The 16755-nt window shown below is 42.3% G+C and overlaps 2 protein-coding genes across 2 annotated transcripts in view; one reads left to right on the plus strand and one right to left on the minus strand.

Annotated features, from left to right (window-relative positions):
- Positions 1 to 710: 710 nt before the first annotated feature.
- Positions 711 to 7336, minus strand: atpv0e2 (ATPase H+ transporting V0 subunit e2). The gene is made up of 4 exons (XM_080524080.1): positions 7152 to 7336; positions 6621 to 6668; positions 3929 to 4028; positions 711 to 2677 (listed from the first exon to the last, which is right to left on the minus strand). Exons 1-3 carry the CDS (start codon positions 7253 to 7255, stop codon positions 3935 to 3937), a joined length of 246 nt encoding a protein of 81 aa, XP_080380206.1. The 5' UTR covers positions 7256 to 7336; the 3' UTR covers positions 711 to 2677; positions 3929 to 3934.
- Positions 7337 to 13157: 5821 nt separating this feature from the next.
- Positions 13158 to 16755, plus strand: part of LOC308151245 (uncharacterized protein) — a 25445-nt gene continuing 21847 nt past the window's right edge. The window contains exon 1 of the mRNA XM_080524076.1: positions 13158 to 13344. Coding sequence (XP_080380202.1) covers positions 13290 to 13344 — 55 coding nt within the window. The 5' untranslated portion in view covers positions 13158 to 13289. The remainder of the gene's footprint in view (positions 13345 to 16755) is intronic.

The following is a 16755-nucleotide window of genomic DNA, read 5'->3' on the forward strand; positions in this document are numbered from 1 at the left end:
AACCATGGATTAATGTTCCTCCTGGCCCATATATTACTTTCAAGGTAAGGAACATTTGTTGTTCAGTTATTGCATGCAAAGGATTGTCTACCTAATACTAAACATGAGTACTTTATTTGGACATTATATTATTATTTTTCCAATACTCTTGGAGCCTTGACATGGGGGGAATATATTTCACATGTTTTGTACTTTCTAAATTCTGAAAAAAATCAGAAAAAAAACCATTGAATCAAAACTCTCTAGTTGGAGACTCTCTAGTTTGACCCCATAGTAATTGTTTGATTTCAAATCCAAACTGTTGGAGCTAAAAGAAGACAAAATGCTCCCTCTTTCCAATACGTATGGAGGGCACTGTATATCACTTCTTTAAACTGGGATACTGGTGGCCTAGTGGATAGTGAGTTGGACTGGTGATGAAGGTCATGAGTTCAAATCCCACCCGGTAACACCACCACTAGTGTGCCCTTGAGTAAGGCACTTAGCCCTAAGTGACTCCAGGGAGACTGTCTCTGGAATCTCTAATTGTAAGGTCACTTTGGATAAAAGCGTATCATGGTAAAAATGTAAACTTTGAGCTATGCATGTGTGGGTGTGGGTGTGTGTCCATGAATGATGAAAGAGGCATGTGTTCTCGCAGGCAGAAGGGGAACCACAAAAATGATATGGCGAGAGAGAACATACCAGACATTCAAACCTTTAATCAGGGTTCCATAAAGACAATGTCACTTTTATACATACGACACAGAATATCATAAGATTAGACTATTTTCTTTACAGTATCACAAACACTCACATCATCTATGCATACAGTATACCAAGTTTCCCTTTCCTCCAGTTGTTTCAGAGAGTAACTCTGGCACCACGAAGCAGTTACCCAACTGAATACAATAAATCACTTTCACGCATTCAGTTCAATTCCAATTCAGTTTGACAGATGATGTAGATGTGACATATAGAATGAACTCTGTTCTAGCTGAGGGTAACTTAAATCTATCATTGTTGATCCCTGTGCGATGACACCACTCCGCAGACGTGCATCAAACGACGGTCAAACACTACACTCGAATACACGTTCTTGAGATAACCGAACTGATGGAATGTTTTCAGGCTAAATCCAAGAAGCATACCTCGAATCAGTTCAAGTGTTGACATACTGTATGGATTTGATCCGGGTCTGCAACTCCACAACCACAACAATCGAGAAGGCGAAAGGAAAAAATAACATAATTTGGTCTTTTTAAAAAGTAGCTGTATATTGACTTTTTGTTTCTTTTTGGCTGAGACAAAGCTGTTTCAGAGGTGACTAGGCTTCTCTGAGGGGGGCTGGTGGATCAGTTGTGGATGGGGTCTGGAGCGGGGGTGCGATCCACTACGATATACAATATAGAACATCAGATGGCTATATTGTAAACATAAGTCTATGGTGCGAATAGAAAGCACAGCACGTTGATGACCGAGTGGGGATCAAGATGACAGTTAAAAGCTACTGTGGTCGACTTGTGGCCATTGGGGTCACTGTGGCAACGAGGAGCATTACAATTCTCCCGAGGCAGTGAGACAAAATGGGACATCTTTTTCGAAACCCTTTCATTTAAGGTAACACTTTCTATGAGCACACAACTTTCATTTTAACTGCAGTATAACTCATTTTAGGCATGTATATAATACGTTTTGTTTTAGAGTGACCGAAAATGGCGTATAAATCAGGATCATTATGAGTTGATATAAGACATTATAATGCAGTAAATATGTAACTGTATGCTTCAAGTAAAGTGTTACCCAATTTAGTTTCTCATGGTTGCCCTCTAAAAACACCTGGTTATGTACTTACTTACTTACTTACACACACACACACACACACACACACACATTTACTAAAATATCAATATTAACATAACATACATGGCATCTTGAGTTTATTCAAGAGCACGTCGTGAAAATAAATACAAAACTGAAATCAATACTCTCTTGACAACAACATGTACAGGATATGCAAAACAATAACAGAGAAACCAAACCTCAAAGAACCTGCAAATTCTAACCGTCTCTAAAAGGATGTGTGCAAGCTGCTCGTGAACACAGAGTATACGCTAACTAACCTATGTCTTCGATGATATTTTGAACGACATTGACAGTGCCGAAATAACATTTCCCTCCAAAATACAGTATCTCACGTGAAACGATTACATGACCAATACAGAAACGAATTCACTGCTTGAATTGAGCATAACATCATATAGTTCATATGCCATGCATATCCAATGAGTCTATGCGGTGCAGTCTGAAAACACGTTTGACTATGCACAGCGCCACACAGTACCGTGCTGTATATGGATCATGTGATCCTTCCACGCGGTCTCCTATACGTTTCTATTTAACGGTATTATACATCACTCTCTATATACATTTGATAGCAACATACGAAGGTTGATCATTGACAATCTCTCCAATTCGATTGCAGGCTCCAGGCTGGGAATGTATACTTTCATAGAGGGGGGCTGGGTAGGTATACTTTCATAGAGGGGGGCTGGGTAGTAATACTTTCCACAAAGATGTAAAGGGGGGGGGGGGGAGACACACGCTGAGGAGACGAGTAGGACCAAAGTCCGGTCCAAGGTGAGGGGATGGAATGAGGAGAGGCCCATGCACAAGCACAACAACAGCAGCAGCAGCCCTAGAAGGAGAGAGAACAGAGACAATAAAGAAAACAGAAAGAAGGAGAGAGAACAGAGAGAAGAGAGAGAACAGAGAGAAGAGAGAGAACAGAGAAGGAGAGAGAACAGAGAAGGAGAGAGAACAGAGAGAAGAGAGAGAACAGAGAAGGAGAGAGAACAGAGAGAAGAGAGAGAACAGAGAGAAGAGAGAGAACAGAGAAGGAGAGAGAACAGAGAGAAGAGAGAGAACAGAGAGAAGAGAGAGAACAGAGAAGGAGAGAGAACAGAGAGAAGAGAGAGAACAGAGAGAAGAGAGAGAACAGAGAAGGAGAGAGAACAGAGAGAAGAGAGAGAACAGAGAAGGAGAGAGAACAGAGAGAAGAGAACAGTCGGTTTCTAATAGAACAATCCTCTACTGGCTAAGTTCCTATGGTCCAGGAGTTGGGGTCTAGTCCCATCTCTCAATATGATCTGTTTTCAGTTTTTTTGGTTTGTTTGTTTGCTTTTGTCTTTGTCTTTGTCGTGAGTATCATTTTGCTTTTTAGTTCAGTGTTAATAGTTTGCTTATTGCTTTCTTTTTTTTCTCGACTTTTTTTTCTAATCTTGAAACTTGATTTCTGGAAATGAACTCAATTGAAGACTCTTGTCACGTTGTGACTGACAAGTACACGCAGTTAGTGACCCCTAACAGACGTAAGGCAGGGTTCCTACAAGTTTCAAGACCAATCCGCGACACCATATGATAGCTTTTTGTCATCTTCGAGGTGATGAAATTAGGGATTTCACTGCCATACAGACAAAAAAGGAAGCGAATTGGCTTTTTTTGGGTTCCAGCTTGAATAGATGTGGTCGGACTGATTCCGCGTAAATAGATGTGGTCGGACTGATTTCTTTGCAGGATCTTATTTTTAAGACCTAGCACCTCATTTTTAGACCGAATAACTGAAATTTGGGACCTTTTTAGGCTTTGTGAATTGGATTGCTGGATTTGAGCCTTAAAGGCTTTTTAAGACCAGCGCGGGAACCCTGGTAAGGGGAGGACAGGGAGGACTGTCATACCTGGGCCCCCCCCCCTCTGCTCTCCCTCAATCCCGCCTCATATAAGCTACATGTCAATACAAACACAAATAAAATACATTTCAATCAAAGTCTTGATTTGGAAAGTACATTTCAATCTCCTGAATTTTAATGGAACCAACATGCTGCGGCTTATTGTTGGACATGAGACATCTTTGTGAAATATGTGTTTAATTTGAGACAGGAGGACCCACCTGGTTCTACTCCCAGAAGTACCGCAGATACCAGATGGTCTCATTCTTCAGCTGGGGCCCGAACAGAGGGTTCGTCTGAGCTAGGATCGCTATGAGCCAGCTATGGAGAGAAAGAAACACAGAGCGCACACACACACACACACACACACTCAAATTAACAGAGAGAATGAAAGAGAGAGATAGGCTTAATCAGTCACATCTGTGTCGTTGAAACATCATCAATGATGATAAATGTGCCCTCGCTCGTTAGGGTTAGCGGTTAGCGGGGTCGGAACCCTAGGACGCCTCTTCAAACAAATGAATGCTTCCCTAAAGATGCAATCTGTCATTTGTTGACTTTTGATAACTCATTTGTTTGGTATTCAGTTGAGAAGGCCGGGTCAGCGGAAACGTCTCTCTCTGAGTCCTCCAATCGGCGCATCCAGTCTTCCCAATCCTCCATACTACTCCGTCTGGCTAGCTCGCCAGTACTTTCCGCTCATGCATCTTTCTTGAGTACGTCCACGTATGTTAGTGTGGGACGCCCTCGTGATCGATGCCCGTGTGTTGGCTCCCACAGCACCAGTCTGCTGGCTGGCAGCTCCTGGTATCTCTGGCCTGCCAGCCTCATTCTCCTGACTGCTATTTTCTCACTCACCCTTGGTGACCCCCCCCCCCCATACAGATGCTTGTTGGTAACATGCTCGCTCTTGTCGATGTTAAGTACTGCACGCAGCATTCTGGTGTAGCACCCATCTAGGGACTTCTGCAGGGTAGGCTATAGGGTCCGACATTCACAGCCGTATAGGAGAACGGACTCTACCGTTGCATAGAAGAAGCTGAGTTTGATTTGTCACGGGAGGTTGGAGTTCCACACACTGGCCATACCGTTCAGGGCCCTCCACGCAAGCGCCTTCCTCACTTTAAGGTCGTGCTTGGACAAGTGGACCCATGAGCCCAGGTATTTGAAGTCATTCAAATCAAATCAAATCAAATTTTATTTGTATAGCGCATTTCTTACAAGATGCAACTCAATGCGCTTCACATACTGACAGAGCCGCAAGCAGGCAAAAGTAAAAAGTAAAAACCTGTACACTATGTAGCCAGGAAAATTCCCTTGCTGCCCTCTACTCATAGAGCGACTACTAGCCAGTTTGCCTACCAGCACCCAGCGGTGGACCCCACACCCCCGCCTGGGGAGCCCCCGCCGCCCCACACACCCAGCCCGCCCCACCATTTACTTCCCTCAGAGCAATGCCTCCTGTTGTTGTTAGACGTGACCACTGTCAAATTCATACAAATTAACCTACATTTACATTGTTGGCATCTAGCAAGCGCCTTTATCCAAAGCGACTTACAGCAAATATATTTGACTAAGTAAGTGAATCAACTATCTACCAGTCATAAGCAGGCAAAAGTCATCTATGCTCAGGCTTGGAGCCATTGGCAGTCATAATCCTAGAAGAAGGAAGATTAGTTTTATTTTATTTTTTTGTTAAATTGGATGCAAGGACTAAGAGTCCATGATACTGAAATGATGTTCTAAACATATTCCAATGCTTTCTTTTTGAACGTCCTTCATTCCCACTTCATTTCTCTCCCAGTAAAGCAGTGCATGCTAGCGGCTAGCGCGGTGTCTTTTTCCACAGTTTCCTCTGTGCCTGAGGGTTGCTGGGCAACACTGAAACACAGCGCCTATAGCTGGGCCAACACTTACCATCCTACTGGGCCAGCTGGGGAAGGGAAGCATCAAATACCAGGTGCCGGAGAGTCACACGTGCAACCAATTAGAAACACAAACAGCTTTGGGGAAGGAGGGTGAATGGCAAGGACGAACCTGATGTCGTTTTGGGGCTTTTGGACTGGTCAGTTAAAAACACAAGGCTAGGACAACTGATTCTGGAAGATATTTTGGAGTTCTAAGCTTCGCACCAAATACATTTTCGCCCCCAACACCATACTGCACCCTACTGGAATTAAGGCTATTATTTACAAACGTTGAGATAAAACAACCTGGTAGTTTGGGTTATGACATAGTAAGAAAGTTGTACTAAGATAATAAGGCATGTATCAGTATTTTTTATTTGAGAATCACTGAGTACAAATCACTAATTATGACCATTAAAAAAAAGAGAGGTCTTAAAATAAATAGACAAACAACAATTTCAACTCAGTTTGAACTCATTTCAAACCCACAGTGTTTTTTGGAATGAGAACATAATTTGTCATTTGGGGAAGAGGAGAGGAGAGGAGAGGAGGGGAGAGGAGAGGAGAGGAGAGGAGAGGAGAGGAGAGGAGAGGAGAGGAGAGGAGAGAATGGGAGAGGAGAGGAGAGGAGAGGAGAGGAGAGGAGAGGAGAGGAGAGGAGAGGAGAGGAGAGGAGAGGAGAGGAGAAGAGAAGAGAAGAGAAGAGAGGAGAGGAGAGGAGAGGAGAGGAGAGGAGGAGAGGAGAGGAGAGGAGAGGAGAGGAGAGGAGAGGAGAGGAGAGGAGAGGAGAGGAGGGGAGAGGAGAGGAGAGGAGAGGAGAGGAGAGGAGAGGAGAGGAGAGGAGAGGAGAGGAGATATCCCGACTGAAAGAATGGTATGACAAGATGACGCTCCCGGTAACTCTACTACTGTATACACTTAACCAATACTACCACTGAAATACTATTTGTATGTCTTAGATCACTTCGATTTGAAAGAAGGCATGCAGTATAATATCAATACTCACAATAAGTAGCAACAGACAGCTGTCAAGATCAAACTTGTGATGACGACCCTGTGGACAAAAGGAGAATTAAAAAAAATATATAAAAGAAAATATTCATACATTAAAATCCCCTAGGTTTGCACGCACGCGCGCGCACACACACACACACACACACACACACACACACACACACACACACACACACACACACACACACACACACACACTCACACACCCACCCCCCAACACACACGATCAATCCATCGTGTGTGTCATTAAATCTCCCACACCTAACATACTGCTGCATAACGAACGCCCCACATAACGGGCCGCTAATGACGAGAGCAGGATGAGCGCAGAGACGCGCTATAGGCTGGGCCTACTTCACTAAAACAAACACATAACACATCAGCGATAAACTGACCGAATGCAAAATATGCATTATGGTTCAGTATTTTTAGCTAAGATCTGAACAGAATACCAATCATTCCAAACTGCCATTTAGAAAAACAATTGTCGCATCTCTGTGTTTTGGTGAGGTTGTCAACCTACCCTCGGTTGGGTCCTTTGGGTACGAAAAAGGGGGCTACGATCCCCACCAACGACCATAACGTGGTGAAACAAATGAGCGGCAACGCGAGAGAGTGAGAAACCATCGTTACACCGAGACGATCACCGGGAAAGAGAAGAAATAAATCTTAATTTGCCCTCTTGGAATCAGCGCATTAATGGCTCCGTTACGTTCTGTCGTAGAGGTCCCTGGTAACCCCGCCTACTCACATGGGGACTATGATTGGCCCGACGCAATGTGATTGCTTTCTCTGATTGGTTTAAAACCGATGTCTGTCAGTATTAGAACACCAGTGATTGGCTTATGGAATAGTGTCACAGCAGCTCAGAAATGAACGTTACCCGGTTTTTGCAGAACAGGTGCACAACAGTGGAGGCTGGTGACTTCCAGAATTGAGGAGGCCAAATTTGTTTCCGCTTGCTCGCTTCACTCGCGATGGAATGTTCCCTGTTCTTATATAAGAATATTAAATTGACTTGTAATAAAACGAAATCGACTACATTAAAAATAAAACTGTTCAATAAATCCTAAATCTTGTCTACCTATTCGATGTATAAATCGCGCCAGAATCTCGCCGACTTCCGAGGTCATTTTAAGCAAATTTGGCCAAATGAGCTATTATTTTCAGGGATAATAGCCATGGGTGTTCTAGACGCCATTTAGCAGACGCTTTTAATCCAAAACGATTTACAATTACGAATTACAGGGACATTCCCCCTGGAGTAATTGAGGGCTAAGTGCCTTACTCAAGGGCAAAATATGGTGGTCTCAGGCGGGATTTGAACTCACGACCTTCCGATCAAGAGTCCAATTCACTAACCATCAGACCATACCATAGATACTGCAATTCACTAACCATTAGACTACCAATCCATACATACTGCATGTACACCAGTGGAGGCTGGTGACTTCCAGAATTGAGGAGGCCAAATTATTTTCCGCTTGCTCGCTTCACTCGCGATGGAATGTTCCCTGTTCTTATAGAAGAATATTAAATTGACTTGTAATAAAACGAAATCGACTACATTAAAAATAAAACTGTTCAATAAATCCTAAATCTTGTCTACCTATTCGATGTATAAATCGCGCCAGAATCTCGCCGACTTCCGAGGTCATTTTAAGCAAATTTGGCCAAATGAGCTATTATTTTCAGGGATAATAGCCATGGCCATGGGTGTTCTAGACGTGTCCTGCAAAGGACAAGTTGATAGGACACTCGTAGCCACTATGGCGAGTGTTTCTTTGACTGAATTTGACCTAAATGTCGTTGTTTGGTACCTGTACTGTAGCAATGACAATAAAGACCATTCATTCATTCATTCATTCATTCATTCATTCATTCATTGAAGTGACTGGCGAATTCTCAAAATGGCTTCATGTGATTGGACGAACAAAATGTCAATCTTTCAGCCCTGGACTCAATGCATGGTGAGGCCAGGCCTCCTCTGCCCACCCATTTTCAGTGATTTGCCCAATCACATATTGCCATGAAAAAAATTGCATTACATTGACTTCTATGAGAAACCACTTTCCTGGGAGGCCTGGCCTCCCTCAATACAAACGGATAGGGATTCTGGCCTGTAGGTGCTTTACAATTGCAATATTGGGTTTTAGCCATGGAAAACTTCCGATTTATGAACGAAACGGAAATAATATTAATATATATATATATATATATATATGTTTTTTGTTAAATAAATAAATAAAATAAATACAATTATTGCTTTTTTAAATCTCTCTCTCTTCTCTCAAATTATTGGGGAGGCCAGGCCTCCTCCACCTCTATGGAGGAGCCTCCACTGGTGCACAACCATAACCACCAGGTAATGCCGACACAACTGTCAATGGATCACTTTTGCAGCATTGCTACAAATTGCTTTACTATGTTGCAGTTTACACTTAGAGGCGATGACCTGTTTATAGCATGAACTCCTAGCAAACAGACTGAAGCTCAGCTTCTACCCCAGGGCCATTCAGGCCCTGAACACAGCAAAGACCTAGGTTCTAGGCCCTGGACAATCTAGACAAATTGATGGCAGCTACTAGATTGAAATCATAAGTGCAATACTGAAACACAACTGTGAACATTTCAAACCTGCAAACTGCGACACTTTAAATGAATGTGCAATAACACTATGAATGAATGAATGAATGGTCTTTATTGTCATTGCTACAGTACAGGTACCAAACAACGACATTTAGGAGGGGTGGCTCCCCTGCTGTTAGGAAAGAAAAAAAAAAACTTTTAAAAAAGTCACAAGGAGGGAAGGAGCTGGTTTACATAAATAAAGGCTATGTACACTATCCACTATACTATACTGTACAGATAGACGACTAGGGTTGTCATATTGCACAATAGTGTTATTGCACATTTATTTAAAGTGTCGCAGTTTGCAGGCTTGAAATGTACATATTTGTGCCTCAGCACTACACCTGATTTTTTCAGTCCAGCAGCTGCCATCAATCCGTCCAGACTGTCCAGGGCCCAGAACCTAGGTCTTTGCTGTGTTCAGGGCCTGGACGGCCCTGCGGTAGAAGCTGTTCTTCAGTCTGTTTGTCCTTGCGGCCAAGGTCCTGAACCGCCTTTTCGAGGGCAGCCGGGTAAAGTGTTCGTACCCAGGGTGGGTTGGGTGCAATACTATGTGCAATATGACAACCCTCGGGTACATAAGGTTCAGAGATAGGAAATGTTAGAATAGGTATAGCATAGCATAGAGTACAGCACAGTGTTTGATTTGTATAGTATAGTATAGTGGATAGTGTACATAGCCTTTATTTATGTAAACCAGCTCTTTTCCCTTCTTGTTTTTAGTTGTTTTTCCTTTCCTAGCACCAAGGGAGCCCCCCCCTCCCAAATGTCGTTGTTTGGTACCTGTACTATATCAATGACAATAAAGACCATTCATTCATTAATTTCTACAACCTTGAGCAACATAAGAAGTTGATGACTATGATAATAATGCTAATTATAATGAGTACCCTATAATAATAATTATGACAATAATAATTATAATATATTCTATAATAATAATAATAATAATAATATAATATATACTATAATAATAATAATAATATAATATATACTATAATAATAATAATAATATAATATATACTATAATAATAATAATAATAATATAATATATACTATAATAATAATATTATACAAACGGGCGGCAGACTGCCAGCAAACACCCGCCCCACTTACCGGGCTGGGCAGAGGGTCTGGCTCCCCACCCGAGACCTTCCCCTGCGGGTTGAATCCCGCAAACAGGCTCCCTGGTTTGTGGGTCCCTTCCCGGTGTCCAAGGTGGTTAACCTTGTTCACCCCACCTTCCATGCGACCGCGGTCAAGCTGGGAAAGGTGACTTTCCCTGGTTCCCGCCTCCAGGCCCCACCAGGCTCCCCCGGTTAAGCGGCTCCTAGCAATTCGTTGTTGGGGGCGTGGTCGGCAGTACCTGGTGGACTGGGAGGGGTATAGGCCTGAGGGGTATAGGCCTGAGGAGAGGTCTTGGGTACCCTCCAGGTACATCTGGTGCCGTCCCTGGGGGGGGGGGGGGGTGGGGGGGGTACTGTTACGCTTCGTCCTCTTCCTTAGTTTATTCCTGGTTGTTGTTTTTGCTTGCCCTTGTGTGTTTCCCGCCTGTGTGCTGTGTGGCTGTCCATCCCGCCCTGATTGGTTTCACCTGTCCCTCCTCGTGATTCCCTGTGTATTTAGTCTGTGTGTTTCCTTGTCTCTGTGCCAGTTCGTCATTGTACCTTTAATGTCTTTACGTCCCAGCGGTTTCCTGTTTGTATTCCTAGTCTGTGTGTTTCTTGACCCTGTTTTTTTGCCTACTCCTTTTCAGATTATATGGTCATTGTCTGTACTGGCAACTTGTGTACCGAGCCCTGTTCTGCCTCCCCTTTTCTAGATGATACGCTTTTCATCTGACTGACAACCTGTGAGCCGAACTATTGTGAAAGTAAAGACTATATTTTTGATTCAAGACTTTTGCCTGTGAGTCGAGTACTTGAGTCCTTGTCTGAGTTACTCCAGCCATTGTAATAATATTAACATCAAGCATGTGTGGTATATGTTCCATTGGATCAGGTATATGGTTCTCAAAGCAAGTGTATTGCCAGATACCCAAAATTCTTATAACATTTTTGTATTACACATTGTTGAAACATTGCCAAACCAGGTGCACTCAGTTCATGTCTGTTTGGTTATCACACCACTACACCACTACTATACATTACTTTTGAAAGCTGCTTTGAATTACTCGACGTAAGTAATAAAACATAACACATGTGTTGATATCAACCACATTACAGTGTTGTTTTATGAGGCAGGGGGTTAATAGGGTTGATGTATGGAGTAACTTAAAAGCTTTCCCTAATCTCTGTTGACAGATTACCAACACTGACATTCAGGAGTGTGGCAGGAGGTTAGCTCGAACTCAGTCAGTGGGGGATTGGAGGACATCCCATAGTCCATCCCTGCACCATTGCTTTGCATTTTCAAACGCATCATGCTTTGGCTGCGGTTTATACTCACGTGACTTGAAAGGACACCAAAGGGTTTTGTTTGGGTTGAGAAGAGGCAGAGATTTCAGAGATCTGAACATTGAGGGGATGTTTTAACTTACACAGACAGTACAGAGGAGTGAACCCTGCAGTACTATTTTTCTTTATGTGAAGTTGTGGAGAGTCATTCAGCACAGTGCAGAGTGAATGTCCCATAGGGTCAGAACGTCCTATCGGCCCTCTCACTGTGTCTGCTTGTCACTAACCGCTCTTAATGACACCGTGACTTTTCGTTTGCTAGTGACATTCAACACTGAGTGCGTATTAAATGGTGAGGTGTTGTGTTACTGCTAAAAGCCTGTTTTCCATTCTCTCTGTAAAGCCACATGGCGCGTGGCGTTGTTGGGACACACAGCATGCTCAGTTGTAGATAACGGTTACGTCAGAGAACATGTCAATAGTCTTTTATTTTCGTCAATACTTTTCCTAGCATCTGTCTTCTTCTCACAGCTAAACTATCTACCACAGTGTCACCAACCTGGGTAATCTACACCAGAGCAACAGAGTGCCAATGCTTTTTGTGCCAGCCAAGATTTAACCCAAGCAGAATCAGTTCAAATAATGATCAAGATAGTGAGATACTTAATTGATTGAATCAGGTTTGGTGACCATGGATATATAAAAGGTACATCTACACAACAGTCCAAACTGACTTCCTCTCCTTGTCTACTTTACATCAATTACATTGATGTGTCATAACTGACGTGTGATAGTGATCTTGCAAATATGGTGATCTTTACCTTTTATTTTATTTTATCTTTCATTTACATCTACTGTATTGGTTTTGTAGTTTGGTTTTTTGATCAGTTCAGACTATAAAACTAACCCTTTTTCTTACTCTTTTTTTTCTTTCTTTTACAGTGAAATAACGCCACTTAGTGGCATGAATACTTTATTGCTCTCAGGCGACTAAAAATTAGGACTTGCCTAACTTAATAACTTGTGCTATTCTAAATACTATTCCAGTAGTGTCATATACTTCAATAGATAGGCTATCCAAAAGTTATTAATCAAATGATTGAGCAATCAGCAAACGAATATAGTGTTGGTCTACATATTTTTTTGGGGGGGGGGGTTGTTTTTTTGAGTTTCAGTTTTAATAAAGGGGTGGGCAAGACACATTATATTCAATTCCACATGACAACTTTTGGTTGTTCAGTTGTTTAAATTGCTCCGTTATTGAAGTTCAACTGTTCTGGAGGTTTCAGCCTGCCTGGCCCTTTAAGACAGCCGCGCGCAAGCCTCCGCCGACGGGCAGCGAATTTGCGGAACCTAGGATGGTAGGGGAAGGCAGGGCAGACTCGAGTGCTTCGCCAACCAATCAGGTAGCGGTATTGCCCTACCTTCCCTTACCATCCTAGGGTCCGCAAATTCGCCGACGGGCAGGAAACAGCGCAGAGAGCTTCACCGTTGGAAGAAGATTCAGCCCAAATGCATAGAGCCAAAACAGAGCTAACCTCCGGCTCTAGCGTGGAGTCCAGCTGAGCGCTTTTCCAAGTCATAATATACTTTCTAGTTTTGAAATACTTTTCCATTCCACTTGATGATGCTGGATGGTCGAACTGATGTTCACCAGAGATATATGGCGGCTTTTGGGAATAGGAGGCGGTAAGTCACAAACACTTAAATCTTTCTCAACTTGAGTCAACCTCTTGGCCACTAACCCCAGAGCAGACCAGGAGCGGGTTCAGGAGAGTTCCATTACTTTGCCGCAAGTCGAAAGTTGAACTTCTGCTTAAATGCATGGGCGTCATATGTTTGGTTTGACCGTCAAATTGAACGTATTGTAGTTTGAATGTAGTATTTGTACTATTCTCAGAATCTCTGTATCTCCGAAATCGGACGCATAATTAATCACATTTTATTTCTTATATTATATTTATTTGTTGGTTTGTGTAGGCTATGCTGTCCCTCCCCCTCTCTCACACACAGATCTAGTTGCCTGCATGTCAACACTCGACATCAGGACATTTGAGACTTTGTTTCCATAATGCTAAACCGAAGTCATGGTGTACAAACATAGCTATGTGAAGGCTACACATTTACAAACATTACAACATTTATTTGTTTGGGCTATGTTTCAATTACGAACTTAACTTTTTTTTTCTCATTATCTAAAAACATCCTAGGCTCGATATAGATTATGGGCTAACTACAAGTAACAAACTGACACACTACTGTACACAATGGGAGTATTTTTATTTATTTATGTTTCCTTTCTTTTCCTTTCCACAGATAGTTAGTTCCTTACTCGTAGTCCATGGGAGAAACTGTAACGCAAGGTTCAGAGTTCGTGACGTTAGAATTATAAGGTTCTATCTCCATTTTTGTCAAAATTGAGTTTTTTTACATAATCTGATCCATTAGGTGTTTATTAATGCCTGTGTGGTGTTATTTTTAAAATGTTGACATTTTTGAGTTAGTAATTCATAAAATACAAAGGTTCCATCTCACAAAACATAATGGAATGTAAAAACGTTGACGCTCAATATCTCTGAACTGCCCTAAACGGAGATAGAACCTTATCATTCTAAACGGAGATAAACGGAGATAGAACCTTATCATTCTAAACGGAGATAGAACCTTCTAATTCTAAACGGAGATAGAACCTTATCATTCTAAACGGAGATAGAACCTTATCATTCTAAACGGAGATAGAACCTTCTCATTCTAAACGGAGATAGAACCTTATCATTCTAAACGGAGATAGAACCTTATCATTCTAAGCTCACGAACTTCAGCTAACTTTAGCCACCGCTAACAAACAGAAACGTGTGTAGGCTAAATCGGGTCAGTAAACAAGACAAAGTTCAACATTTGTGGCCAAATCACCAACCGTGCCAGATTCATTCACACCCATTGGTTTTATTAAGTTATCTGACGTTAGTTGTCGCTATTTAAAGAAATCGGAACCATGGATCGTGGAAACCATGATGTGAACCTTGCCATTATTTTTTTTATTTTTTTTACACTACAAATAAACGAGTTGAACATCATTCCAGGGCTATTTTGAACGTGTCCGTCAGGTGGTTATTTATGATGTAACATTGCAGACCAGAGAAGCTGGAAGATAAATCAACCATTTGGGGGAATTCAATGAAGTTGTTTGTTGTTGTTGTTGTTGTTGTTGTTGTTGTTGTTGTTGTTGTTATTAACGTTCTCAGTTGTTTAAGAAAGATCGTGAGTTTAGAATGATAAGGTTCTATCTCCGTTTAGGGTAGTTCAGAGATATTGAGCATCAAAGTTTTTACATTCCATTGTGTTCTGTGAGATGGAACCTTTGTATTTTATTAATTACTAACTCAAAAATGTCAACATTTTAAAATAGCACCACACAGGCATTAATAAACACATAATGGATCAGATTATGTAAAAAACTCAATTTTGACAAAAATGGAGATAGAACCTTATAATTCTAACGTCACGAGATATCGCAGGCCACGTCATTTCGGTGACCATTCTCAGTGTGTGACTCATTTAGAGTCTATTGGGAGTCTTTCGTTTGATTTTTTATATTTTTATTGAGACATTCCGATTCCCTCCCTGGTTCAGCACAGGACTGTGTTCTCTGTTGACCCTTGGGGAATAGATTGTTTGATCATTGTTTGAGGCGGGCGGCCTGGATGCTGATGTGTCTTGGGAGTATGTTAGTGATTTTGGACGGGCTGCGCATGTTCTTGGATTGTGTGGGTGAACTCTTCCTCTCAGCTCTCTGTCAGTAAATCCATGGCCTCGGCTATAAGGAGGTTATTACTGTTTCGTCAGCATCCCAGGCAGAGTACCACAGACATGCTGTGGTAGAGGAAATGAGAGGGAGAGAGAACTCTGATTAGGATTGCTTTGTGTCTTCACTTAGGTGTGTATGATGATACACACGCCCGGGTCTTAGTTTGGTTGAAGAATCCTTAAACCAAAAGAATCCATTGTTGATGGTGTTGTGTTTTTTCTTTATTAGCTCTCTCTCTCTCTCCCTCCCTCTCTCCCTCTCTTTTTCTCAGCATTTTTGTGGGCTGTATCAAAAAGCAAACACGCTTTCTGCTGGCCTTGGGAAACCAGATACAGTACAGGTGGTTTTCATATCGAAGACAAACATTGTGGTTTGTTTAAGTAAAGTTGTAACTTGTTTTTTTGCAGTATCCAACCACTTTAGATTTCTCCCATGTGTACGTGTGTGTGTGTGTGTGTGTGTGTGTGCGCGCGCCTCTCAATAGTTGTTAAAGTGATAGTATTTGCATACCACCGATAACACAACAGACAGTGACATTAAAAAATGAACTCAATGTTTATTGACGCATTGACCTCTCCTAGTTCCATAATTTGCCAGAGAAATTAGTATATTCTAAGCATGTCTATGTCTTGTGAATGAACCCAGTTAGAAGTGGATGTCAGTTATAAGTGTTGACAACGGCATATAGCTTTCTGACCCTGTTACAGGGGAAACACATGGCCTAGCGACAGAGTCGTTTTACGACTTTGGGGTTGTTGTCTGGGTTATAGTTCTCTTATGGTTTCAGCGTGACAGTTTGCGCATCATGGTAACATTGTTTATGGACAGGTCTGTCAGAGGACACACACACACAGACAGACACAGACACACAGACAGACACACAGACAGACACACAGACAGACACACAGACAGACACACACAGACAGACACACACAGACAGACACACACAGACAGACACACACACACAGACAGACACACACAGACAGACACAGACAGACACACACACACAGACACACACACAGACACACACACAGACAGACACACACACACACACACACACACACACACACAGACAGACTGACAGACTGACACACAGACACACAGACACACACAGACAGACAGACACACAGACACACAGACAGACAGACACACAGACAGACAGACAGACACACAGACAGACAGACACACACACAGACAGACACACACAGACAGACACACAGACAGACACACAGACAGACACACAGACAGACACACAGACACACAGACACACAGACAGACACACAGACAGACAC

The sequence above is a fragment of the Nansenia antarctica genome, assembly GCF_963989245.1.
Source record: "Nansenia antarctica genome assembly, chromosome: 2".
NCBI lineage: Eukaryota > Metazoa > Chordata > Actinopteri > Argentiniformes > Microstomatidae > Nansenia > Nansenia antarctica.